This window comes from Bactrocera oleae, chromosome 2 (assembly GCF_042242935.1).
Source record: "Bactrocera oleae isolate idBacOlea1 chromosome 2, idBacOlea1, whole genome shotgun sequence".
Lineage (NCBI taxonomy): Eukaryota > Metazoa > Arthropoda > Insecta > Diptera > Tephritidae > Bactrocera > Bactrocera oleae.
In genome coordinates, this window is record NC_091536.1 from 46,768,742 (window position 1) to 46,790,398 (window position 21,657).

At 31.7% G+C, this 21,657-nt stretch overlaps 1 protein-coding gene and 3 pseudogenes across 1 annotated transcript; 3 read left to right on the plus strand and 1 right to left on the minus strand.

Moving 5' to 3' along the window:
* Positions 1–2,496: 2,496 nt before the first annotated feature.
* On the plus strand, positions 2,497–3,842 carry LOC138856144 (ATP synthase subunit a-like; annotated as a pseudogene).
* Positions 3,843–4,630: 788 nt separating this feature from the next.
* Positions 4,631–6,109, minus strand: LOC118683681 (NADH-ubiquinone oxidoreductase chain 5-like; annotated as a pseudogene).
* A 9,266-nt stretch (positions 6,110–15,375) lies between these two features.
* Positions 15,376–17,711, plus strand: LOC138856215 (NADH-ubiquinone oxidoreductase chain 2-like; annotated as a pseudogene).
* A 2,711-nt stretch (positions 17,712–20,422) lies between these two features.
* LOC138858991 (uncharacterized) lies at positions 20,423–21,400 on the plus strand. Its single transcript, XM_070113095.1, has one exon. The coding sequence runs from the start codon at positions 20,435–20,437 to the stop codon at positions 21,398–21,400; it is 966 nt and encodes a 321-aa protein (XP_069969196.1). The 5' UTR covers positions 20,423–20,434.
* The last annotated feature ends 257 nt before the right edge of the window (positions 21,401–21,657 follow it).

Consider the following 21,657-nt stretch of genomic DNA (forward strand, 5'->3'; position numbering starts at 1 on the left):
GTTCAAGTAAGGTTCATATAGATAGATTTACAGTCTAGCGCCTAAACTTCAGCCATTTAATCGCGACAATGCCTATTTTCAACAAACCACAAAGATATTGGAACTTTATACTTCATTTTTGGAGCTTGAGCTGGGATAGTGGGTACATCCCTTAGAATTTTAGTTCGAGCAGAACTAGGTCACCCTGGAGCCCTAATTGGAGATGATCAAATCTACAATGTAATCGTAACTGCTCACGCTTTCGTAATAATTTTTTTCATAGTTATACCCATTATAATTGGAGGATTTGGAAATTGACTAGTCCCATTAATGCTGGGAGCGCCAGATATGGCTTTACCTCGAATAAATAATATAAGATTCTAATCACTGCCCTCCTCACTTACCCTATTATTAGTCAGCAGTATAGTAGAAAATGGGGCTGGTACAGGTTGAACAGTATACCCACCCCTATCATCTATTATTGCTCATTGAGGGGCAACTGTTGGTTTAGCTATCTTTTCACTTTATTTAGCAGTAATCTCCTCCATCTTAGGTGCCGTAAATTTGATCACAACAGTAATTAATAGGCAATCAACAGGAATCACATTTGATCGTATGCCTTTATTTGTTTGAGCAGTAGTATTAACAGCACTTATACTTTTACTATCACTTCCTGTTTTAGCGGGGGCCATCACAATACTTTTAACAGACCGAAATCTAAATACCTCCTTTTTCGACCCAGCCGGCGGAGGAGACCCAATTCTTTACCAACATTTATTTTGATTTTTTGGACATCCAGAAGTTTACATTTTAATTTTACCAGGGTTTGGTATAATCTCACATATAATTAGCCAAGAATCAGGTAAAAGGGAAACATTCGGGTCCCTCGGGATAATTTTTGCTATAATAGCAATTGGGCTTCTAGGTTTTATCGTATGAGATCACCATATATTTACAGTAGAAATAGATGTTGACACTCGAGCCTATTTCACTTCAGCCACAATAATTATTGCGGTACCAACAGGTATTAAAATTTTCAGTTGATTAGCCGCCCTTCATGACAATTAAACTACCTTCCAACCATATTATGAGCACTTGGGTTTGTATTTTTATTTACAGTAGGAAGACTAACAGGAGTTTTACTTGCCAATTCTTGTGTATATATGATTCTACACGATACATACTATGTAGTAGCCCATTTTCACTATGTATTATCAATAGGAGCAGTATTCGCGATTATAGCCGGATTCGTACACTGATACCCGCTATTTACTGGCCTAACCCTAAACCCTAATTGACTAAAAAGTCAATTTATTGTTATATTTATTGGTGTAAATTTAACGTTTTTCCCTCAATATTTCTTAGGGTTAGCGGGAATACCTGGTTGATATTCAGATTACCCAGTCGCTTACATAACATGAAATGTAGTTTCCACAATTGGATCGTCTATTTCTTTACTAGTAATCTTATTTGTATTTATTTATTATTTGAGAAAGACTAGTAACACAACGACAAGTAGTCTACCCTATACAGCTTAGTTCATCAATTGAATGGCTTCAAAACACCCCTCCAGCCGAACATAGTTAATCAGAACTACCTCTTTTAACTAACTGTCTAATATGGCAGATTAGTGCAATGGGTTTAAGCTCCATATATAAAGTATTTTACTTTTATTAGAAACAAATGACAACATGAGCTGCCCTTGGCCTTCAAGATACAGCCTCCCCTCTTATGGAACAACTTACATTCTTCCACGATCACGCACTAATAATCCTAGTTATAATCACAACATTAGTTGGCTATTTAATATTTATAATAATTTTCAATGCATATACAAATCGAAATCTTCTACATGGACAAACCATTAAAATAAATTGAACGATTCTCCCAGCTATTGTCCTCCTATTTATTGCCCTACCATCTCTCCGACTAATTTATTTATTCGCTGAAATTAATGAACCCTCAGTAACTTTAAAGGCTATTGGACATCAGTGATACTGAAGCTACGAATATTCAGATTTTTTAAATGTTGAATTTAATTCATACATAATCCCAACTAACGAATTAACTGCAGACGGATTCCGCCTATTAGATGTCGACAATCGAGTAATTCTGCCAATAAATTCACAAATCAGAATCTTAGTGACTGCTGCAAATGCTATTCATTCCTGAACAGTCCCCGCTCTAAGTGTAAAAGTAGACGGAACGCCTGGACGATTAAACCAAACTAACTTCCTAATCCGACCCGGACTATTTTACGGTCAATGCTCAGAAATTTGCGGAGCTAACCACAGATTTATGCCCATTGTAATCGAAAGACTCCCTGTTAGACATTTTATTAAATGAGTAACTAATAGAGCTAACTCATAATTTTCATAAGATGACTGAAAGCAAGTATTGGTCTCTTAAACCACCTCATAGTAAATTATCACTTACTTCTAATGAAAAAATTAGTTAAAAAATAACATTAGTATGTCAAACTAAAATTATTAAATTATTAAATATTTTTTAATCCCACAAATAGCCCCTATCGGTTGATTAAGCTTATTTATTGTCTTTTCAATTACCTTTATTTTGTTTAGTATAATAAATTATTACTCTGTAATTCCACAAACACCTAAATCACAAATTTCAAATAAGTATTCAACAACTTCTTTAAATTGAAAATGATAACAAATCTATTTTCTATGTTTGACCCATCATCAAGCATCTTCAATTTGTCTATAAATTGAATAAGAACGTTTTTAGGGCTATTATTAATACCTTCCGCCTATTGATTAATACCTTCACGATGACACATTTTCTGAAACTCAACTCTAATAACCTTACACAAAGAATTCAAAACTTTTTTAGGCTCCTCAGGACATAATTTTATTTAATAATTTTATTGGATTATTCCCCTACATTTTCACTAGAACAAGCCACCTCACACTAACCCTTACACTAGCCCTACCTATATGATTATGTTTTATACTATATGGATGAATCAATCATACCCAACACATATTTGCACACTTAGTGCCCCAAGGAACCCCTGAAGTTCTTATACCGTTTATAGTATGTATCGAAACCATTAGTAATATTATCCGCCCTGGAACCTTAGCTGTTCGATTAGCAGCAAATATAATTGCAGGACATCTACTCCTCACATTATTAGGTAATACCGGACCCTCACTAGCCTATATAATCGTCTCATTTTTATTAGTAGTTCTAGAATCAGCTTCTAGTAGTCTTTAGTAGTTCTAGAACCACCAATATGATATTTCATTATTTGTATTAGGTAATATAATATAATCACCATTTTAACAGTCTACAAATGGTGGCAAGACGTTTCTCGAGAAGGAACTTTCAAAGGCCTCCACACCTTACCTGTAACCCTAGGGCTTCGGTGAGGAATAATCTTATTTATTTTATCAGAATTATTATTCTTTGTATCTTTCTTCTGAGCCTTTTTCCACAGAAGATTATCCCCAGTCATTGAACTAGGAGCTATATGACCCCCAGCCGGAATTCAACCATTCAACCCGTTCCAAATTCCTTTACAAAACACAGCAATTCTCTTATCTTCAGGAGTAACAGTAACATGAGCTCACCACAGTTTAATAGAAGGTAACCACTCACAAGCCACACAAGGACTGTTTTTTACAGTCCTCTTAGGAGTCTACTTTACTATTTGACAAGCATATGAATATATCGAAGCCCCATTTACTATCGCAGATTCAGTTTATGGTTCTACCTTTTTCATGGCAACTGGATTCCATGAAATTCATGTATTAATCGGAACCTCTTTTCTACTTGTATGTTTAATTCACCATTTAAATAATCATCCAACCCATCACTTCGGGTTCGAAGCAGCTGCGTGATATTGACATTTCGTTGATATCGTTTGGCTATTCCTATACATCTCAATTTACTGATGAGGAGGTTAATTAACAATTATCTGCATAGTATATAAGTATATTTGACTTCCAATCATAAGGCCTACTAATCAGTAGTGCAGATAATCTTTTCAATCGCTATTATAGCATCAATTTTAATTATTATTGCAAGAGTTGTTATAATACTAGCATCTATTTTATCAAAAAAAACTCTCACAGATTGTGAAAAATGATCTCCATTTGAATGTGGATTCGACCCTAAATCATCTTCACGACTACCTTTTTCACTTCGATTCTTTTTAATCACTATCATTTTCTTAATTTTTGATGTAGAAATCGCCCTTATTTTACCCATAATTTTAATCATCTCCACTTCCAATATAATAGTTTGAACAACAACAAGAATTGTATTTATTATTATTCTAATTATTAGACTATACCACGAATGAAATCAAGGCATACTAAATTGATGAAAGTAGGGTTGTAGTTAATTATAACAATTGATTTGCATTCAAAAAGTATTGAAATATTCAATCTACCTTAAACCAAAAAATGAATATGAAGCGATTTATTGCAATTAGTTTCGACCTAATCTTAGGTACTTAAATATCCTAATTCTAGATAAAGCTGTTATATTAATTAAATACCTATTAATTGAAGCCAAATAGAGGCTTATCACTGTTAATGATAGAACTGAGACTACCCTCCAATTAAGGAAGTATGAGGTTCAAGAAAAAGCTGCTAAATTTTATCTTTAAATGGTTAAACCCCATTTATACTTCTGTTTATATAGTTTAAAAAAAACATTACATTTTTATTGTAAAAACAAAATTACTTATTTTTATAAATTACTAAAATAAATACACTATATTCAAGAATTAAACAATTACCCTAACATCTTCAGTGTTATGCTCTATCTTAAGCTACTTGAATTAAAATATCATAAAAAAATAATCCATAAAACAAATAATAATAAATAAATCTTTAAACTATTATTATGTATAACAAATATATACCGAGAATATTTAACTAAGTCACTATATAAATTTTGACCTCCTAAAAACTCTGATCAACCTTGATCAAATGACTTACAAACCCTACCGCCTAAAATCAAAGAATGGCTAATGATTCCATAAGTAGAAATATAAAGTATAAACCACATTGAACCAGAAAAATAGCTTACCAAATAATTATGTAAAGACTTATTAAAATAAAATAAAGAAACATTTGAAATTAAATACCCTAATACTCCCCCCACAACACAAACAAATAAAGTTAATAGCTTCAAAATATTAGGTAAACAAACCGTATAGGGAGTAGGGAAAATTAGCCAGCTTAATATTCTCCCCCCAATAATTCTCATAACCAATAAGCCTTTTATACCACGTAACATAATCGAACCCTCATCGCTAAGCATATTTAAAGAACCACAATTTAACTCCTCAGTTATAGAGTAATACACCAATCGAAAAGAATAACAAACCGTTAAACCGGTATAAAAAAATATAAAAAAAGAAAATATATTAATATAAATTAGCTATAAATATTAAACTAAATTAGCTACACCCGGAAGTCAAAGGCATTTAAACACCTAACCCCCCCCATTAAACGAATATCTTGTGAATTATTTATATTATGAATAATTGCTCCAGCACACATAAACAACAAGGCCTTAAATAAAGCATGAGTCAACAAATGAAAAAAGGCAAGCTTATAAAACCCTATAGATAAAATTCTTATTATTAACCCTAACTGTCTAAGAGTAGATAAAGCAATAATCTTCTTTAAATCAAATTCAAAGTTAGCCCCCAGCTATAAATATGGTAAATATGAACTAAAGCAGAAACAGGTGTAGGAGCAGATATAGCAGCTGGCAATCAAGATGAAAAAGGAATCTGAGCTCTCTTAGTTATAGCAGCTAATATAATTAATCTTCCAATAATTCCTATCTCCACATTATGCTTTATAGTTTCTAAATAAAAAATATAGTTTCATCTACCATAATTTAATATCCAAGCAATTGCCAATAAAAAGGCCACATCCCCAATTCGATTAGATAAGGCTGTTAATATCCCAGCATTATACGATTTAACATTTTGAAAATAAATAACCAAACAATAAGAGACCAGCCCCAACCCGTCTCATCCCAACAAAATTCTAATTAAATTAGGGCTAAAAATCAACAAAATTATAGATAAAACCAATATAAGCACTAATATAATAAACCGATTAATATTTATATTCCCAGCCATATCCTCCTTTCTGTAATAAATTACTAACGAAGTAATTAATAAAACAAAAGATATAAACAATAATCTCATTCAATCAAATAAAAGGGTCATTACAATTCTCACAGAATTTAAACTAACAACCTCTCACTCAGAATAATCATTTAACAAAAAAAAGTCTAAAAAAAAATTAATTCTAATTATAATTAAAACTAAAAATCTAATTCTACAAATTGATAAATACTTCACGATCTAAAATGATTAGCTCATATCATTGACACCACAAATCAATATTTTAAATAAACTATTTAAATTTAAAGTCAAAATAAACAAATATCTCTTTTTAAAATCAACAAATTTAAAGGAAATCAATGAAGAAATAACAACAAATACTCACGAATCTTACCACCTCTAAATGAATCTTAACACCTGAAAATCCCCTACCGTGTTGACTATAAGCATACAAATACACAGTATAAGCAGCTCTAAAAAAAGATAATAAAGATAAAGAAATCATAGTAACTCAAGATCAACTAACGATTCTATTTAATAAAGAAATTTCACCCAATAAATTCAAAGAAGGTGGGGCAGTTATATTACAAGCACTTAACAAAAATCACCACAAAGTCATTGAAGGCATAAAATTTAATAATCCCCTATTAATTAATAAGCTTCGACTCCCTAACCGCTCATAAGTAATATTCGCCAAACAAAACAATCCTGACGAACATAATCCATGAGCAATTATTAAGGTATAAGAACCACAAAGCCCTCAATAAGTCAAAGTTATTAACCCCCCTAGAAAAATACCTATATGAGCCACAGAAGAATAAGCAATTAAAGCCTTTAAATCAGTTTGATGTAAACAAACCAATCTAATTAAAACTCCCCCAACTAAACTAATTCTTACCCATAAATAATTATACTTGATTCCTCTTAACTGTAAAAAAAGAAAAAACACGCAACAACCCGTAACCCCCTAATTTTAACATAATTCCTGCTAAAATTATTGACCCAGAAACCAGAGATTCTACATGAGCCTTAGGTAATCACAAATGAACTAAATACAACAAAAACATAGGCATTTTAACTAAAAAGGCTAAAATTAAAGATAAATAAAGCAAATCATAATTAAACATATATTTACTTAATAAATAAAAATCTATTGTATTTAAACTATTATATAAATAAAAAATCCCGACTAATATAGGCAAAGAAACCAACAAACTATAAAACAATAAATACACCCCCGCCTGAAGACGCTCAGGTTGATACCCTCACCCCAAAATTAAAAATAAAGTAGGAATTAATCTTCTTTCAAAAAATAAATAAAAAATAAATATGTTCATTCTTCTAAAAGTTAAAACCAAAAACAATAACAAAATTAAAACATTAAATAAAAAAAAATTTTTATAATTATTATATTTATAAACAGACCCACTAGCTGTTAGCATGAGAGTACAAATTCAAAATCTTAATAAAATCAACCCATAAGAAATAACGTCAAACTCTAAAAAATATGAAATATTTACAAAATAATTAGTACAATAATTTAAAATAATAAAAATAAAAGTTACAATAAATAATAAATTTTGAACCATTCAAAATAAACCATTTAAAAAACAAATAGGACTAATAAAAATTATTATAAAAATTAATTTTAACATTGTAAAACATTAAATGATTGAGAATAATCATTTCCATGTGTACGAATTATAGAAACTAAAATATAAAGACCTAAAGCACCCTCACATACTCCAAAAGTTAAAAACATTATGCTAAAAAATCTTCTATAATCTATAAAGTTCAAATAAATAAACAAAAGAAAAAATAAATTCAACACAATATACTCCAATCTCAAAAGCATTGACAACAAATGTTTACGGTTAGAAACAAAAACAAATCTCCCCATTAAAAATAAAAAACAAAGCAATCCTCAATACAATCTTATTAACATTAGTTTTAATAGTTTAATAAAAACACTGGTCTTGTAAACCAAAAATAGCCTTAGGCTTTTAAAACTTCAAGAGAAAAGAAATAACTTTATCATTAATCCCCAAAATTAATATTTTAATTAAACTACCTCTTGAAATTATATAGTTCTTCTTATATTCTTCCACATTAGTTTCAAGCTTTATTTTTGTTCAAAGCTATAGGATTAATACTTTTAATTCAAACCCTAAAAATTTGTTTATAAACAGGACTAATAGCAAAAAGATTCTGATTCTCCTATGTTTTATTTTTAGTTTTTTTAGGCGGAATACTAGTACTATTCATCTATGTAACCTCATTAGCTTCAAATGAAATATTTTCTTTATCTATAAAATTATCCACAATTTGCATTGCAACTATAATAGTTGTTATACTTATTTCCTTATTGATAGATAAACTTTCAACACTCTCATTCCTACAAAACTTAGAAATAAACCCCTATTTTAATATTAGTTTATTTACTCCTGAAAATTCATTAAACCTACAAAAATTATACAACTTCCCAAAAAACCAAATTACAATTTTAATCATAAATTACCTATTAATTACACTAAGTTCGGATGTAACCGAACATTTTATACTCTCGCAAAGTCAAATGGTATACTCGTTTGAGATTTCTTTGTGGATTGGCTGATATTTTCGGTAGAAGGTCAACTATAGGCACTGGGGTCCACATATTTAGTACTTAGGGGCTTGAACAATTTTGGTTCGATTTAGACAATTTTTGGTCACAAGGTGGCATACATTAAACGTATTATTCACGCAAAGTTTTACCCCGATGTAATCATTGTTGCTTAATATGCATAGTGGAAAGTAAAAGAATAAGATGGAATTGAAAATGGTGTTATATGGGAAATAGGCGTGGTTGTAGTCCGATTTAGCCCATTTTCGCAATATAATATAGAAATATAAAAAGAACGTTATGCACCGAATTTGGTTGAAATCGGTTAAGCAGATCCCAAGATATTGGTTTTCACCTAAAAGTGGGCTGTGCCACGCCCACTGTCCAATTTTGAACGCGGTTCCTATAAAGTCATCTCATACCATCCCAGAGATAAAATTTAATGTCTCTTTCGTGTTTAGTGCTTGCTTTATCTCGCTTTTAGTAGTTTTTAACAGTACCGTTATATAAGGAGTGGGCGCAGTTGCCGCCCGATTTCAACTATTTTCACACTGTAGGTAGAGGTTATAAAAACGTTTGCTTCCAGTGAATTTTGTTATTATAGCATTAGCGGTTTAGGAGATATGCACATTAAACCTATTAGAGGCGGGATCACGCCCACTTTAAAAAAAAATGTTTAACTGCAGATGCCCCTCCCTAATGGGATCCTGTGTACCAAATAACAGTCTTGTATCTTATTGCGGAGCTTAGTTATGGCAATTTATTTGTTTTTGATTAATGGCGTTTTGTGGGCGTGGCAGTGGTCCGATTACGCCTATCTGCAATACCAACCGTCTCACGGTACCAAGAAACATGTCTACGAAGTTTCATAAAGATATCTCAATTTTTACTCAAGTTACAGCTTGCACGGACGGACAGACGGACGGACGGACAGACAGTCACTCGGATTTCAACTCGGTTCTTCATCCTGATAATTTATATATACATAACCCTATATCTAACTCGATTAGTTTTAGGTGATACAAACAACCGTTAGGTGAACAAAACTATTATACTCTGTAGCAACAGGTTTCGTGAACCCTACGAAACCCTAATTATAGTGATCACTCTACTACTTTTAACATTAATAAATCCATATTTATTAGGAGACCCAAATAATTTCATCCCAGCTAACCCATTAGTAACCCCAGTTCATATCCAACCAGAATGGTGCTTCCTATTCGCTTATGCCATTCTTCGATCAATCCCCAATAAATTAGGGGGAGTAATCGCCCTAGTACTATCAATTGCTATTTTAGCTATTCTAGTCTAGTCATTTAAGCTTAAATTAGGTAAGAATCTCGGAATTCGAGATACCCAGCTGTAAGTCTGTAAATACTTGTATATGGACACCTTAAAAGTTGTCTCAAAACCTACATATGGTAGGGTGTACGCAACTATTAAATTTCAAGGTCAAAGGTCACAAAAATCGGTTTTTTGCGCTTTTTTTGTAAATATCTCATTTCCTATGGGTTTTTTGCTATTGGTATTTATAATCAATATTGTAGAATACAAAATTCTCTTCAAATTTTGTTTAAAAAAATTTTTCATACGGTGAACCGTTTTTGAGATAGAGGGCGGAGAGCGCGCGGTCACAGCATCACTTCAGGTCAACCGGTGCCTCCGATCAAAAACGCGCCATATATAGTTGATGAACTATCGATAAATCTATGATTATAAATATTTGTCAATTTTTATTAACTATTATATTATATTTTATCATTTTCTTCATGCCTTAAATCTTTATCTATTCAATAATACTGATGACCGTTTTCTAAAATTAAAAAATAATGAAGGGAAAAACTTAAATCTTACTATAATTATATTCCCATTAACACTAATGACATTTTAATTAGAAAATAATCAAGTGCATCTTCTTTAAAATCTGTATATTTTAAAATCCTTCCACTACGTCAAAAATTATACTTGGGAATTATACGGGCCCCTATTATACACTACGGACCTTTCTATTTATAGCCAGTAGGAACAGATGTTCAAGTATATTGTATAGTTACGACCTTCTACTCTTTGTTTCTTTTTTTAAAAAGGGAAAAAAAGCATTTTTAAAAGTTTTTGAGAAACTGACCAATTTGGATGAACTAGCTGCAGCATTTGAGGAAGAAAATTGTTCAGCCCAGTGATTATTAGAGAGTGGAACTCAAACCTTATTGGCAGTCTATAATGCTCCGAAATCTGTGAAAAGTCTCGATCATCTTCGTTATATGCATTACGTCAAGTCTACAAAACTTAATAAACCTGTGCAGCTTTCAAATATTCCACCAACAAGTGCAGCTGCTCATCAACATTTCGAACGTGTATATTATCAAGTTCAAACTTGGTTAGGGCATGATTTGGAACCCCAGGTATGGGGTTGGGCAATGCGAAACGATTTTCTGGAGCCTATCATGACAATTTTACCACCTGCTCCAGAACATTTGTTAAATACAATTTTCTGTAACTGCAAGAGTGGTTGTGGTTCGCGATGCGGATGCAGGAAAGCGGGCTTGCAATGCTCTTTAGCTTGTGGCCAATGTAATCGGCAAGCTTGTCTCAATGCTCTACCATATCAGAGCGACATTAACGAAGATGGAACTTTTGACCCCGAAATCATGGAAGAACTTGAAACAAATGTCGTTGAAAACGATAATGAAGACCAGTTTGAAATTTACCAGCAGCCGGAAGACGACGATGAAGAGGAAGAAGATGATTAAAATTATAAATTGTAGTTTTAGTACCCTTTATTCCATATTTTTACTTTTAATAAAAATAAATGTATTGAATGATATTTTTTAATAATTTTTTTTTTTTTATCATGTAAGAAGTTATTAATATTAATAAGGTTTAAATTCAAATATAATTCCTATATTTTCATTAACAATTCTGCAATTTCATGGGCAGGCAAGTGTTGTTAAATAAATTAATACTGAATAAAAAGTGGATAGGTTAGGAAAAAATGATAAAATATAATATAATAGTTAATAAAAATTGACAAATATTTATAATCATAGATTTATCGATAGTTCATCAACTATATATGGCGCGTTTTTGATCGGAGGCACCGGTTGACCTGAAGTGATGCTGTGACCGCGCGCTCTCCGCCCTCTATCTCGAAAACGGTTCACCGTATGAAAAAATTTTTTAAACAAAATTTGTAGAGAATTTTGTATTCTACAATATTGATAACAAATACCAATAGCAAAAAACCCATAGGAAATGAGATATTTACAAAAAAAGCGCAAAAAACCGATTTTTGTGACCTTTGACCTTGGAATTTAATAGTTGCGTACACCCTACCATATGTAGGTTTTGAGACAACTTTTAGGGTGTCAATATACAAGTATTTACAGACTTACAGCTGGGTATCTCGAATTCCGAGGTGAACTTACTATAATGACTGGACTATTCTTCCATTTTACCACTTAAGAAAATTCCGGGGGATTCAATTTTACCCAATCAATAAAATCTTATTTTGAACTATAGTAGTTACCGTAATTCTACTGACATGAATTGGAGCACGACCAGTAGAAGAGCCCTACGTCCTAGTAGGACAAATCTTAACCTAATCCTATATTATATAATATTATATAATATTATTAACCCTTTAATCAAAAAATGATGAGACAACTTAATTAATTAGTCAATGAGCTTGAACAAGCATGTGTTTTGAAAACACAAGATAGAAATTAACCTTTCTATTGACTTTACTAACTAATGTTAACCATATATAATAAATCAATAATAGCTTAAACCCGACAACAAATAACAAAAAATTTAATGAAAAAGGTAAAAAACTCTTTCAAGCCAAATATATCAGTTTATCATAACGAAACCGAGGTAAAGTCCCTTGAGCTCAAATAAACATAAATGAGATAAAAGTTAATTTCAAATAAAACATAATATGAAACAAATCACACCCCAAAGGAATACATAATCAAGCAATTAAAGACAAAAATAAAGAAAAAATAGGAGAAAAATAATAAGAAATATAATTTGATAAAAGAGGATAAGTTTGTTCCTTAGTAAATAACTTAATTGCGTCACAAAAGGGTTGAGGAATTCCTATTAAACCTACTTTATAAGGTCCCTTGAGCTCAAATAAACATAAATGAGATAAAAGTTAATTTCAAATAAAACATAATATGAAACAAATGACACCCCAAAAAAATTACCTAAAATAATATGCTCATAAATAAAATTCTAGCATACTCAGCTAAAAAAATTAAAGCAAATCCCCCACTTCTATATTCAACATTTAACCCAGAAACCAACTCAGATTCACTCTCAGCAAAATCAAAAGGAGTTCGATTGGTTTCAGCTAAACAAATACAAAATCACACTAATCTAATAGGTAACAAAATTACCAAAAGCCAAACAAACTTTTGATAATAAAAAAAGTCTAAAATATTATATCTGCCAATTAAAAAAACAAAAGATAACAATACTAGGGCCATTCTAACTTCATAAGAAATCGTTTGTGCAACCGCACGCAATCCCCCTAATAAAGCATAATTAGAATTAGAAGACCAACCAGCAACCATAACAGTATAAACACCTAATCTAGTGCAACACAAAAAAAAATAACAACCCTAAATTAAAAGAAAACAACTTAACAAATAAAGGAATACATAATCAAGCAATTAAATACAAAAATAAAAAAAAAATAGGAGAAAAATAATAAGAAATATAATTTGATAAAAGAGGATAAGTTTTTTCCTTAGTAAATAAGTTAATTGCGTCACAAAAGGGTTGAGGAATTCCTATTAAACCTACTTTATAAGGTCCCTTACGAATTTGGATAAACCCCAAAACTCTGCGCTCCAAAAGAGTTAAAAAGGCTACTCTCACCAAAACACAAATTACTAAAATTAAACTCCCAATAACTGATAATATAGATTCCATAAAAAACAAGTACTATAAGTATATTTATAATAAATTACATAAATAAATTCTAAATTTATTGCAGTAATCTGCCAAAATAGTAATTAATCACATTCTATAAATAAAATATTACTATTTTAATACCTGGTCCTTTCGTACTAAGGAATTATAAAAAATTAAAGATAGAAACCAACCTGGCTTACGCCGGTCTGAACTCAGATCATGTAAGAATTTAAAAGTCGAACAGACTTAACATTTAAGCGGCTACACCTAAAAATATATCTTAATCCAATATCGAGGTCGCAAACTTTTTTATCGATATGAACTCTCCAAAAAAATTACGCTGTTATCCCTAAAGTAACTTAATCTTATAATCACTATTAATGGATCAATAACTCATAAATGAATGATTTTAAACAATTAAAAGTTCATTAAATTTTAATATCACCCCAACAAAATATTTTATACTATGAAAATTAACTAATTCCAAAAAATTTAAACAATACAAAATATAAGGATTTATAGGGTCTTCTCGTCTTTTAACCACATTTTAGCTTTTTAACTAAAATATAAAATTCTATTATAAATTTATATGAAACAGCTTATACCTCGTCCAACCGTTCATACCAGCCTTCAATTAAAAGACTAATGATTATGGTACCTGTGCACAGTTAGAATACTGCGGCCATTTAAACAATTTCAGTGGGCAGGTCAGACTTTAAAAATAACTTAAAAAGGCATGTTTTTGTTAAACAGGCGAGTAAAAAATTTGCCGAGTTTTTCATATAAACTTATCATACAAAATTATCTAAACAAAACAATATACTAATTCTATCATTATTCCCCTTTATAAACTATTAATAAAAGAATTTTATTAAATAAATTAAAATATAATAAATAATATAACTAATAAAATAATTTTTAACAAACTTTATAACGATTGCTAATTCTAAGCATACATTTTATATTATCACTATTAATTTTTAATAATTTATCTTAAAGCTTATCCCTTAAGATATTCAAATTAATACATTTTTTAATTAATTAAATAACCAAAAAATCAAAAACTTGTATATTAAATTTATTTCTAAAAAAACTAGATACCTTTATAAACGAATAACATTTCATTTCTAATAATCTATTTAAAATAATTTTGACACATTAAAGACACATTATAAAATCGAGATTAATAAATTCCTATTAATTATTTAATAAACCCTGATACACAAGATACGGCAAACTAAATCTTCTTTTTAAACAAAAATTTTTCAAATTATTTCAATTACGTTTTACAATACTAATAAACTATCATAAATATTATTTTTTCATTAAAAATTACTAAAACATTAAACTATACAATTATTTTTAATACTATAATATAAAAACAAAAAAAAATTACTAAATAAATATTATTCAATTTATATTGATTCGCACAAAAATCTTTTCAATGTAAATGAAATACTTTACTAAATAAGCTTTAAACTGTCATTCTAGATACACTTTCCGGTACATCTACTATGTTACGACTTATCTTACCTTAATAGTAGGAGCGACGGGCGATGTGTGCATATTCTAGAGTTAAAATCAAATTAACAATCTTTAATATTTTACGGTCAAATCCACCTTCACTAAACATTTCAAAATTAGATCCGTCTAAATAAATTTATTGTAACCCATCTCTACTTAAACATAAGCTACACCTTGATCTGATATACATTCTTATAAAAATTATAGAAAATTATTATTCTAATAAAATATTATGATAACGACGGTATATAAACTGATAAACAAGTTCAAGTTAGGTTCATCGTGGATTATCAATTACAGAACAGGTTCCTCTGAATAGACTAAAATACCGCCAAATTTTTTAAGTTTCAAGAACATAACTACTACTACCTTAGTGTTTACAATTACATTTTAATAATAGGGTATCTAATCCTAGTTTATAACTAAAATTTACAAGCTTCAAAATATTACCACAAAAAAATTCTTAAATTTAAAATTTCCCCTAATAAATTCAATATTATTTTAAAACAATACATTTTAACTCACACTGAACTAATTTTATTTGCATTGTTTGGTTACACAGCGACTGCTGGCACAAATTTAACCAATGCTCTATGAAATCACTATCTACAAGTTTCCTTGATTAATAATTTTATTTACTGAGATTATAGTTGAAATTTAATTACTATTAAAATAAATAAAAATACACGCAAAAACTTACATATAAAATAAATCAATAATAAAATTTAAAGCCAAAATAAAACTTTAATGCCTATATATAAAATTTTACCAACTAATAATTAATAAATTATTAGAACATTTAAATAATTATTATTAATTAATAAAATATAAAATTTTAATTGTAATAATAAAAAGAGTAAATTACCATTTTTCATGAAATAAAATTAGAGAAAATCAACCTATTACAAAAACTTTTTTTTTCTTAATTTATTAACAAATTAATTTGATAAAGCTGTTATATTAATTAATAATTAATAAAACATAGATAATAAAAAAAATATTAATAATAACTGAAATAATTATTAAATAAGATAATAAAAAAAAATCTAATTAATTAATAGGTATTTAATTAATATAACAGCTTTATATAATTTTTTTTTTTTTTTTTTTTAATTTATAAGATGTTAAAATTATTACAAAATATATTCATTAATTTATTTACCTTTAATAATTAATAAATTTTAAATTTGTATTTATATTATATTAAAGATAAATGAATGATGTACCAAGTTAAGATTAATAGATATATATATACATATAATTATATGGTTAATTAATAGATATATATTATCATATAAAACGAAGCCTTAAGATTCATAGATGGATAAAAATAATATAATATCAATTTATTAGTATATAATATAATCTAACATTATAAACATTTTTATAGATCTATGTAAATCATCAAAAATTTAAAAAAAAAATTAGATAGTATACACGCTCAAAAATTAAGTTTAAAAAAAAAAAAAGATGAAATTAGCCTATTTTAAATGAAATAAGTTGATTTCATTCAATGAATTGCCTGATAAAAGGGTTACCTTGATAGGGTAAATTATGTAATAATATTACATTCATTATATTTAATAGAATTAAACTATTTCTTAAAGTATCAAAAAATTTGGTGCATCATACAATAAAACATAAACTTAAAAATATAACCTAATTAAGCTGCTGGGTTCATACCCCATTTATAAAGGTTCCACTCCTTTTCTTTTTAATTTTTAATAATTCAGCTAAAATTATATTTTTCTTTGTCCTAATGACAGGAACTATAACTACGATCTCGTCTAATTCTTGATTAGGTGCTTGAATAGGATTATAAATTAATTTATTATCATTTATCCCCTAATAAATAATAATAACTTAATATCTTCAGAAGCCTCATTAAAGTATTTTTTAACTCAAGTTATAGCCTCAGCTGTATTACTATTCGCGATCCTAATAAGATACCTAAATAACTATCCTCTTACACAAGATAACAGTGTCTACAGTGACTTAATAATTACCTCATCACTATTATTAAAAAGTGGGGCAGCACCTTTCCATTTCTGGTTTCCTAATGTAATAGAAGGACTCTCCTGAATAAATGCACTCACTTTAATAACGTGACAAAAAATTGTTCCTCTTATATTAATTTCTTACATCACACAAAACAATTTTATCATCTTCGTAATTATTACTTCAACCGTTATTGGCTCATTAGAAGGCCTTAATCAAACTTCTTTACGAAAATTAATAGGCTTTTCATCAATTAATCATTTAGGATGAATACTAGCAGCCATACAGGCAAATGAATCAATGTGACTTATTTACTTCTCTTTTTACACATTCCTATCTTTCAGTTTAATTTTTATATTCAATAGCTCCTCAATATTGTCATTTTTCAATAAGACGACCCCAGAAAAGTTCTTCACACAATTTTGGGAAGTCGAAGAAGTTCCGAAAAAGCCTCTACCCTCAACTTCGGATATACTGTGTGAGCAAAATTATCAAAAAAAAAACCCGAAGACACTCAAAACCCCAGAAAAAATAGACTTGGGCAACTCAAGACATATAGCTTTAGCTTAGTTTCTAAGAAATAAAAAATCCCTATCTAGAAAACCTGAAATAAAAACAGAAAACGACAAGGCCATCAACGAGTACCTGGAACTACATATGACCAAAATAGAATATGACCCCGCAGAGAATACGAAAATATACTATCTACCACATAACGCAGTCATTAAACCCGATCGCTTAACGACCCAACTGCGAGTTGTATTCAACGCATCATGCCCCACCTCAAATAGAAACAGCCTCAACGATGTACTACACACTGGACCTATTCTACAAACTGTTACGTTTGATATTAACTGTGCCCCATATTTAGCTATCCGTACCCTCCTCAAATTAGCGGATGATGTGCAAGGAACCCACCCACTGGCAGCAGAGATACTTCGAAACAGAATATACGTCGGTGATGTACGTGCAGGAGCACATGACATAGCAACTGCGAAGATGGCACGAGACGAACTTACTTCATATTTGGAGTCCGCAGGATTTGTTCTACGCAAATGGACCTCAAATGACCCAAAAGTCTTATCTGGAATCTCACAAGAACACTGTTGGATACCAATTTACTCAGTTTACCGGAATCCAATAGCACAAAAACACTGGGTATCAGATGGAATGCAAAAAAATATGCATTATTTTTTCTCATCAACCCTATTCACGATAAGACATCGTTTACTAAAAGAGAAGTATTATCGATTATAGCAAAATTGTTCGACCCAGCTGGTTGGCTCAGTCCCGTTGTAGTCATAGCCAAAATAATAATGCAACAAATATGGATAAATCCGATTGGGATGAAAGTTTAAAACCCTTAACTCTCTATCGCTGGAAAATCTTCATAAAGGATTACGAAACCCTAAATCTGATTGAAATTCCTCGTGGACCCACTTTTCGACATCCGCGATCATCAATTTCCACGGATTCTCTGACGCATTAGAAAAATCTTACGCAGCAAACCTATACATCAGTGTTTCTACAAACACACAGTTGTCCAGGTACTCTTTTGATATCCAAGACTCGTGTGTCCCCAATAAAATTCTTCTGGCGAATCTAGTGGATGCGACCCTATCCCAATTAAATATTACTCAGTACCGCACTCACCTTTGGACGGATTGTCCTTTCTTGGCTAAGCAAACCCCCATGCTCATGGATAACCTTTGCATCCCACCGTGTTGCCACAATTGCAGAAAAAGTTGGAACCGAAAATTGGCGTCACATCGAAAGCCAGGACAATCCGGCAGATCTGGGTATTCGCGGATGCACTACTCTGGAAATGGTTAACAATGACATCTGGTGGCACGGACCCCAATGGCTAAAACTCGACCCGAAACATTGGCCAATTACCCGAAAATCAATCGATACAACACTGGAACTGCGGCCAATCAAGACTTTCGTTAACACAACACAAGAGGATATACTGGATAGATTTTCATCACTACCCTAAGCCATTCGAGTCATAGCATATTTATTCAGATTCTGCTCGAGTGCGTCACCCAACAGATCACAACAGCCATACACAACGTTGGAAATAACTCCAGACGAGTTCCAAACTACCCGCACGAGGTTAATTATATTAACCCAAAAAAAGCACATCCCGGAGGAGTATGAAGCTTTAACCCAAAAAACCAGCATACACAGAAAAAGGACAATTTTGACCCTAAACCCTTTTATCGATCCCAAAGGAATAATGCGAGTTAATGACCGATTGAGCAATTCAGCCGCATTATCATATAACGAGCGTAATCCGATTATACTACCCTATAGCAGTCGATTAACAAAACTACTCACACAATTTACTCACTCAATTACCCTACATGGTGGCAACCAACTAGTTTTACGACAAAATTAAAAAATTACACCGGCACAGCGTGCTTGATCACAAAAGGTTATGTATGCGTATTTGTTTGTTTTGCAACCAAAGCAATACACCTGGAGGCAGCAAGCGATCTCACCACCCAATCATTCATGGCCGCCTTCGCACGATTCTTTTCTAGGCGCAGATGTCCCGTCGATCTCTATTCTGACAATGGTTCTTATTTCGTGGGAGCGTCTAAACTCTTAATCAAAGTTCGACGAGAATTCATAAAATCACTAAAAACACAATTAACAACAAGTGAAGCACACCAAAACATCAACTGGCACTTTAATCCTCCAGGAGCTCCACACATGGGTGGATTCTGGGAAGCAGGAGTGAAAAGTTTAAAGGGCCACTTAAAAAAGGTGTCTCAGATCCAAAAGTTCACTTTCGAAGAATAATCTACCCTTCTAACCCGAATCGAAACTGTACTGCTTGAATTCTCGACCTTTAAGCCCACTAAGTGAAGACCCCAGGAATATAGAACCTTTAACTCCAGGCTATTTCTTAATAGGTACCCCTTTATTAACCCCAGCAGAACCCAACTTAGAAGATACGGAGCTAAGCATCGCACATAGATAGCAAAAGTTAAAGATACTCCATCAACACTTCTGCAAACGATGGAAAGAAGAATATCTAAAAGAACTCTACAAACGGTATAAGTGGAAATACCCTCAACGCAATATAGAGATCAATGATATGGTAGTTATACGCCAAGAAACTCTACCCCTAAATGAATGGAAACTTGGTCGCATCGAAAAAACCTATCTCGGTGCAGACAATAAGACCAGAGTAGTTGACATACGTACTTCTCAAGGAACAATTACCCGCCCAATAACCAAAAAGTCACCTTACCAAATAACTAATCTCATTTCTTTATAGTAACATGGCTCCTCAAAATAGCATCAAATCAATCTGCAGCCGACAGAGCAGCCCAGCCTTGACCGTACGATCACTCAGCGTCACCCGAAGCATCACCCCACTCTCCGACAATGGGACCCTGGCTAGACACTTACATCGCTTTAAAGCGACCCTCTCCCCCTTTCGAGAAGAAAGAGGAAGTACCCACCGCACGGCTCGGCGTACTATCACCCATTCATCAAAACGCGCACATAAACACGTCGCCTGTGGATTGTGCAAAAAAGATCACCGGCTGGTGACATGTTCAAAATTTACTAAAATGAACATTCACGAAAAGTTTGACGCAGTAACTAAGTATAAGTACTGCGTCAACTGCTTGGCCAGATCGCATTCAACACAAAGATGCACAAGCGCAAAGCGATGCAACATGTGTAACGGGGAGCACTATTCAACCCTACATGGACACCCCAGGTTGTTTTGCAAAGAGAAAACCAAAACAACAAAGAGCGACGAACGACTGTACAAAGATCAAGAGATTCCAACACTACTGGCCAAGCCTACCCTTATACCCACTGCCATTATAAAAATAAAACACGATGGCAAATGGAATAAAATACGTGCCATAATTAACCCGACCCGAAAGGTGACAATTACTGCCTCGGAGCTAGTTCATAGATTGAGGTTACCGAAAACGTATCTTGACTTTCACCGCATATGTAAAATCGTCATAGAGTCACTAACTGATCCCGACTGGCATGTCGAAGTTAACTGCCGTATGACGCAGGAACTACCGACCCGACCCTACAATCGTGATATAGGTGGCGAAATCTTTAAGAGATTCGACCACTTAGTCCTAGCCGACCCTATGTTCCACAAGGATGATAAAATCATGATGGAACTGGGAGCAGACATCTACCCAAGAATAATGAAACCCGGATTATACAATACAGACAACAGCACCGTGATCGCACAAAACACCGCACTCGGTTGAACTCTAACCGGTGCTTGTGCGATTTAAACCCTAAGCGAAATAGATCTAATAACTTTTTTATTCGCAGACTCTGTAAGGCGGCCGGGATGTTCATACCAAATAAACACATCCCTGCATTGTTCTCCAAACTCGTATAAATACGAGTTAGAGGACAATGCAAAAGGCTCAACAGCACCAACATAGCTCATAATTCCAATTAGAACAAATCAGCAGGCAGGAGCAAATATCAACCCGGACGGACACAAAAAGGCGCGAAA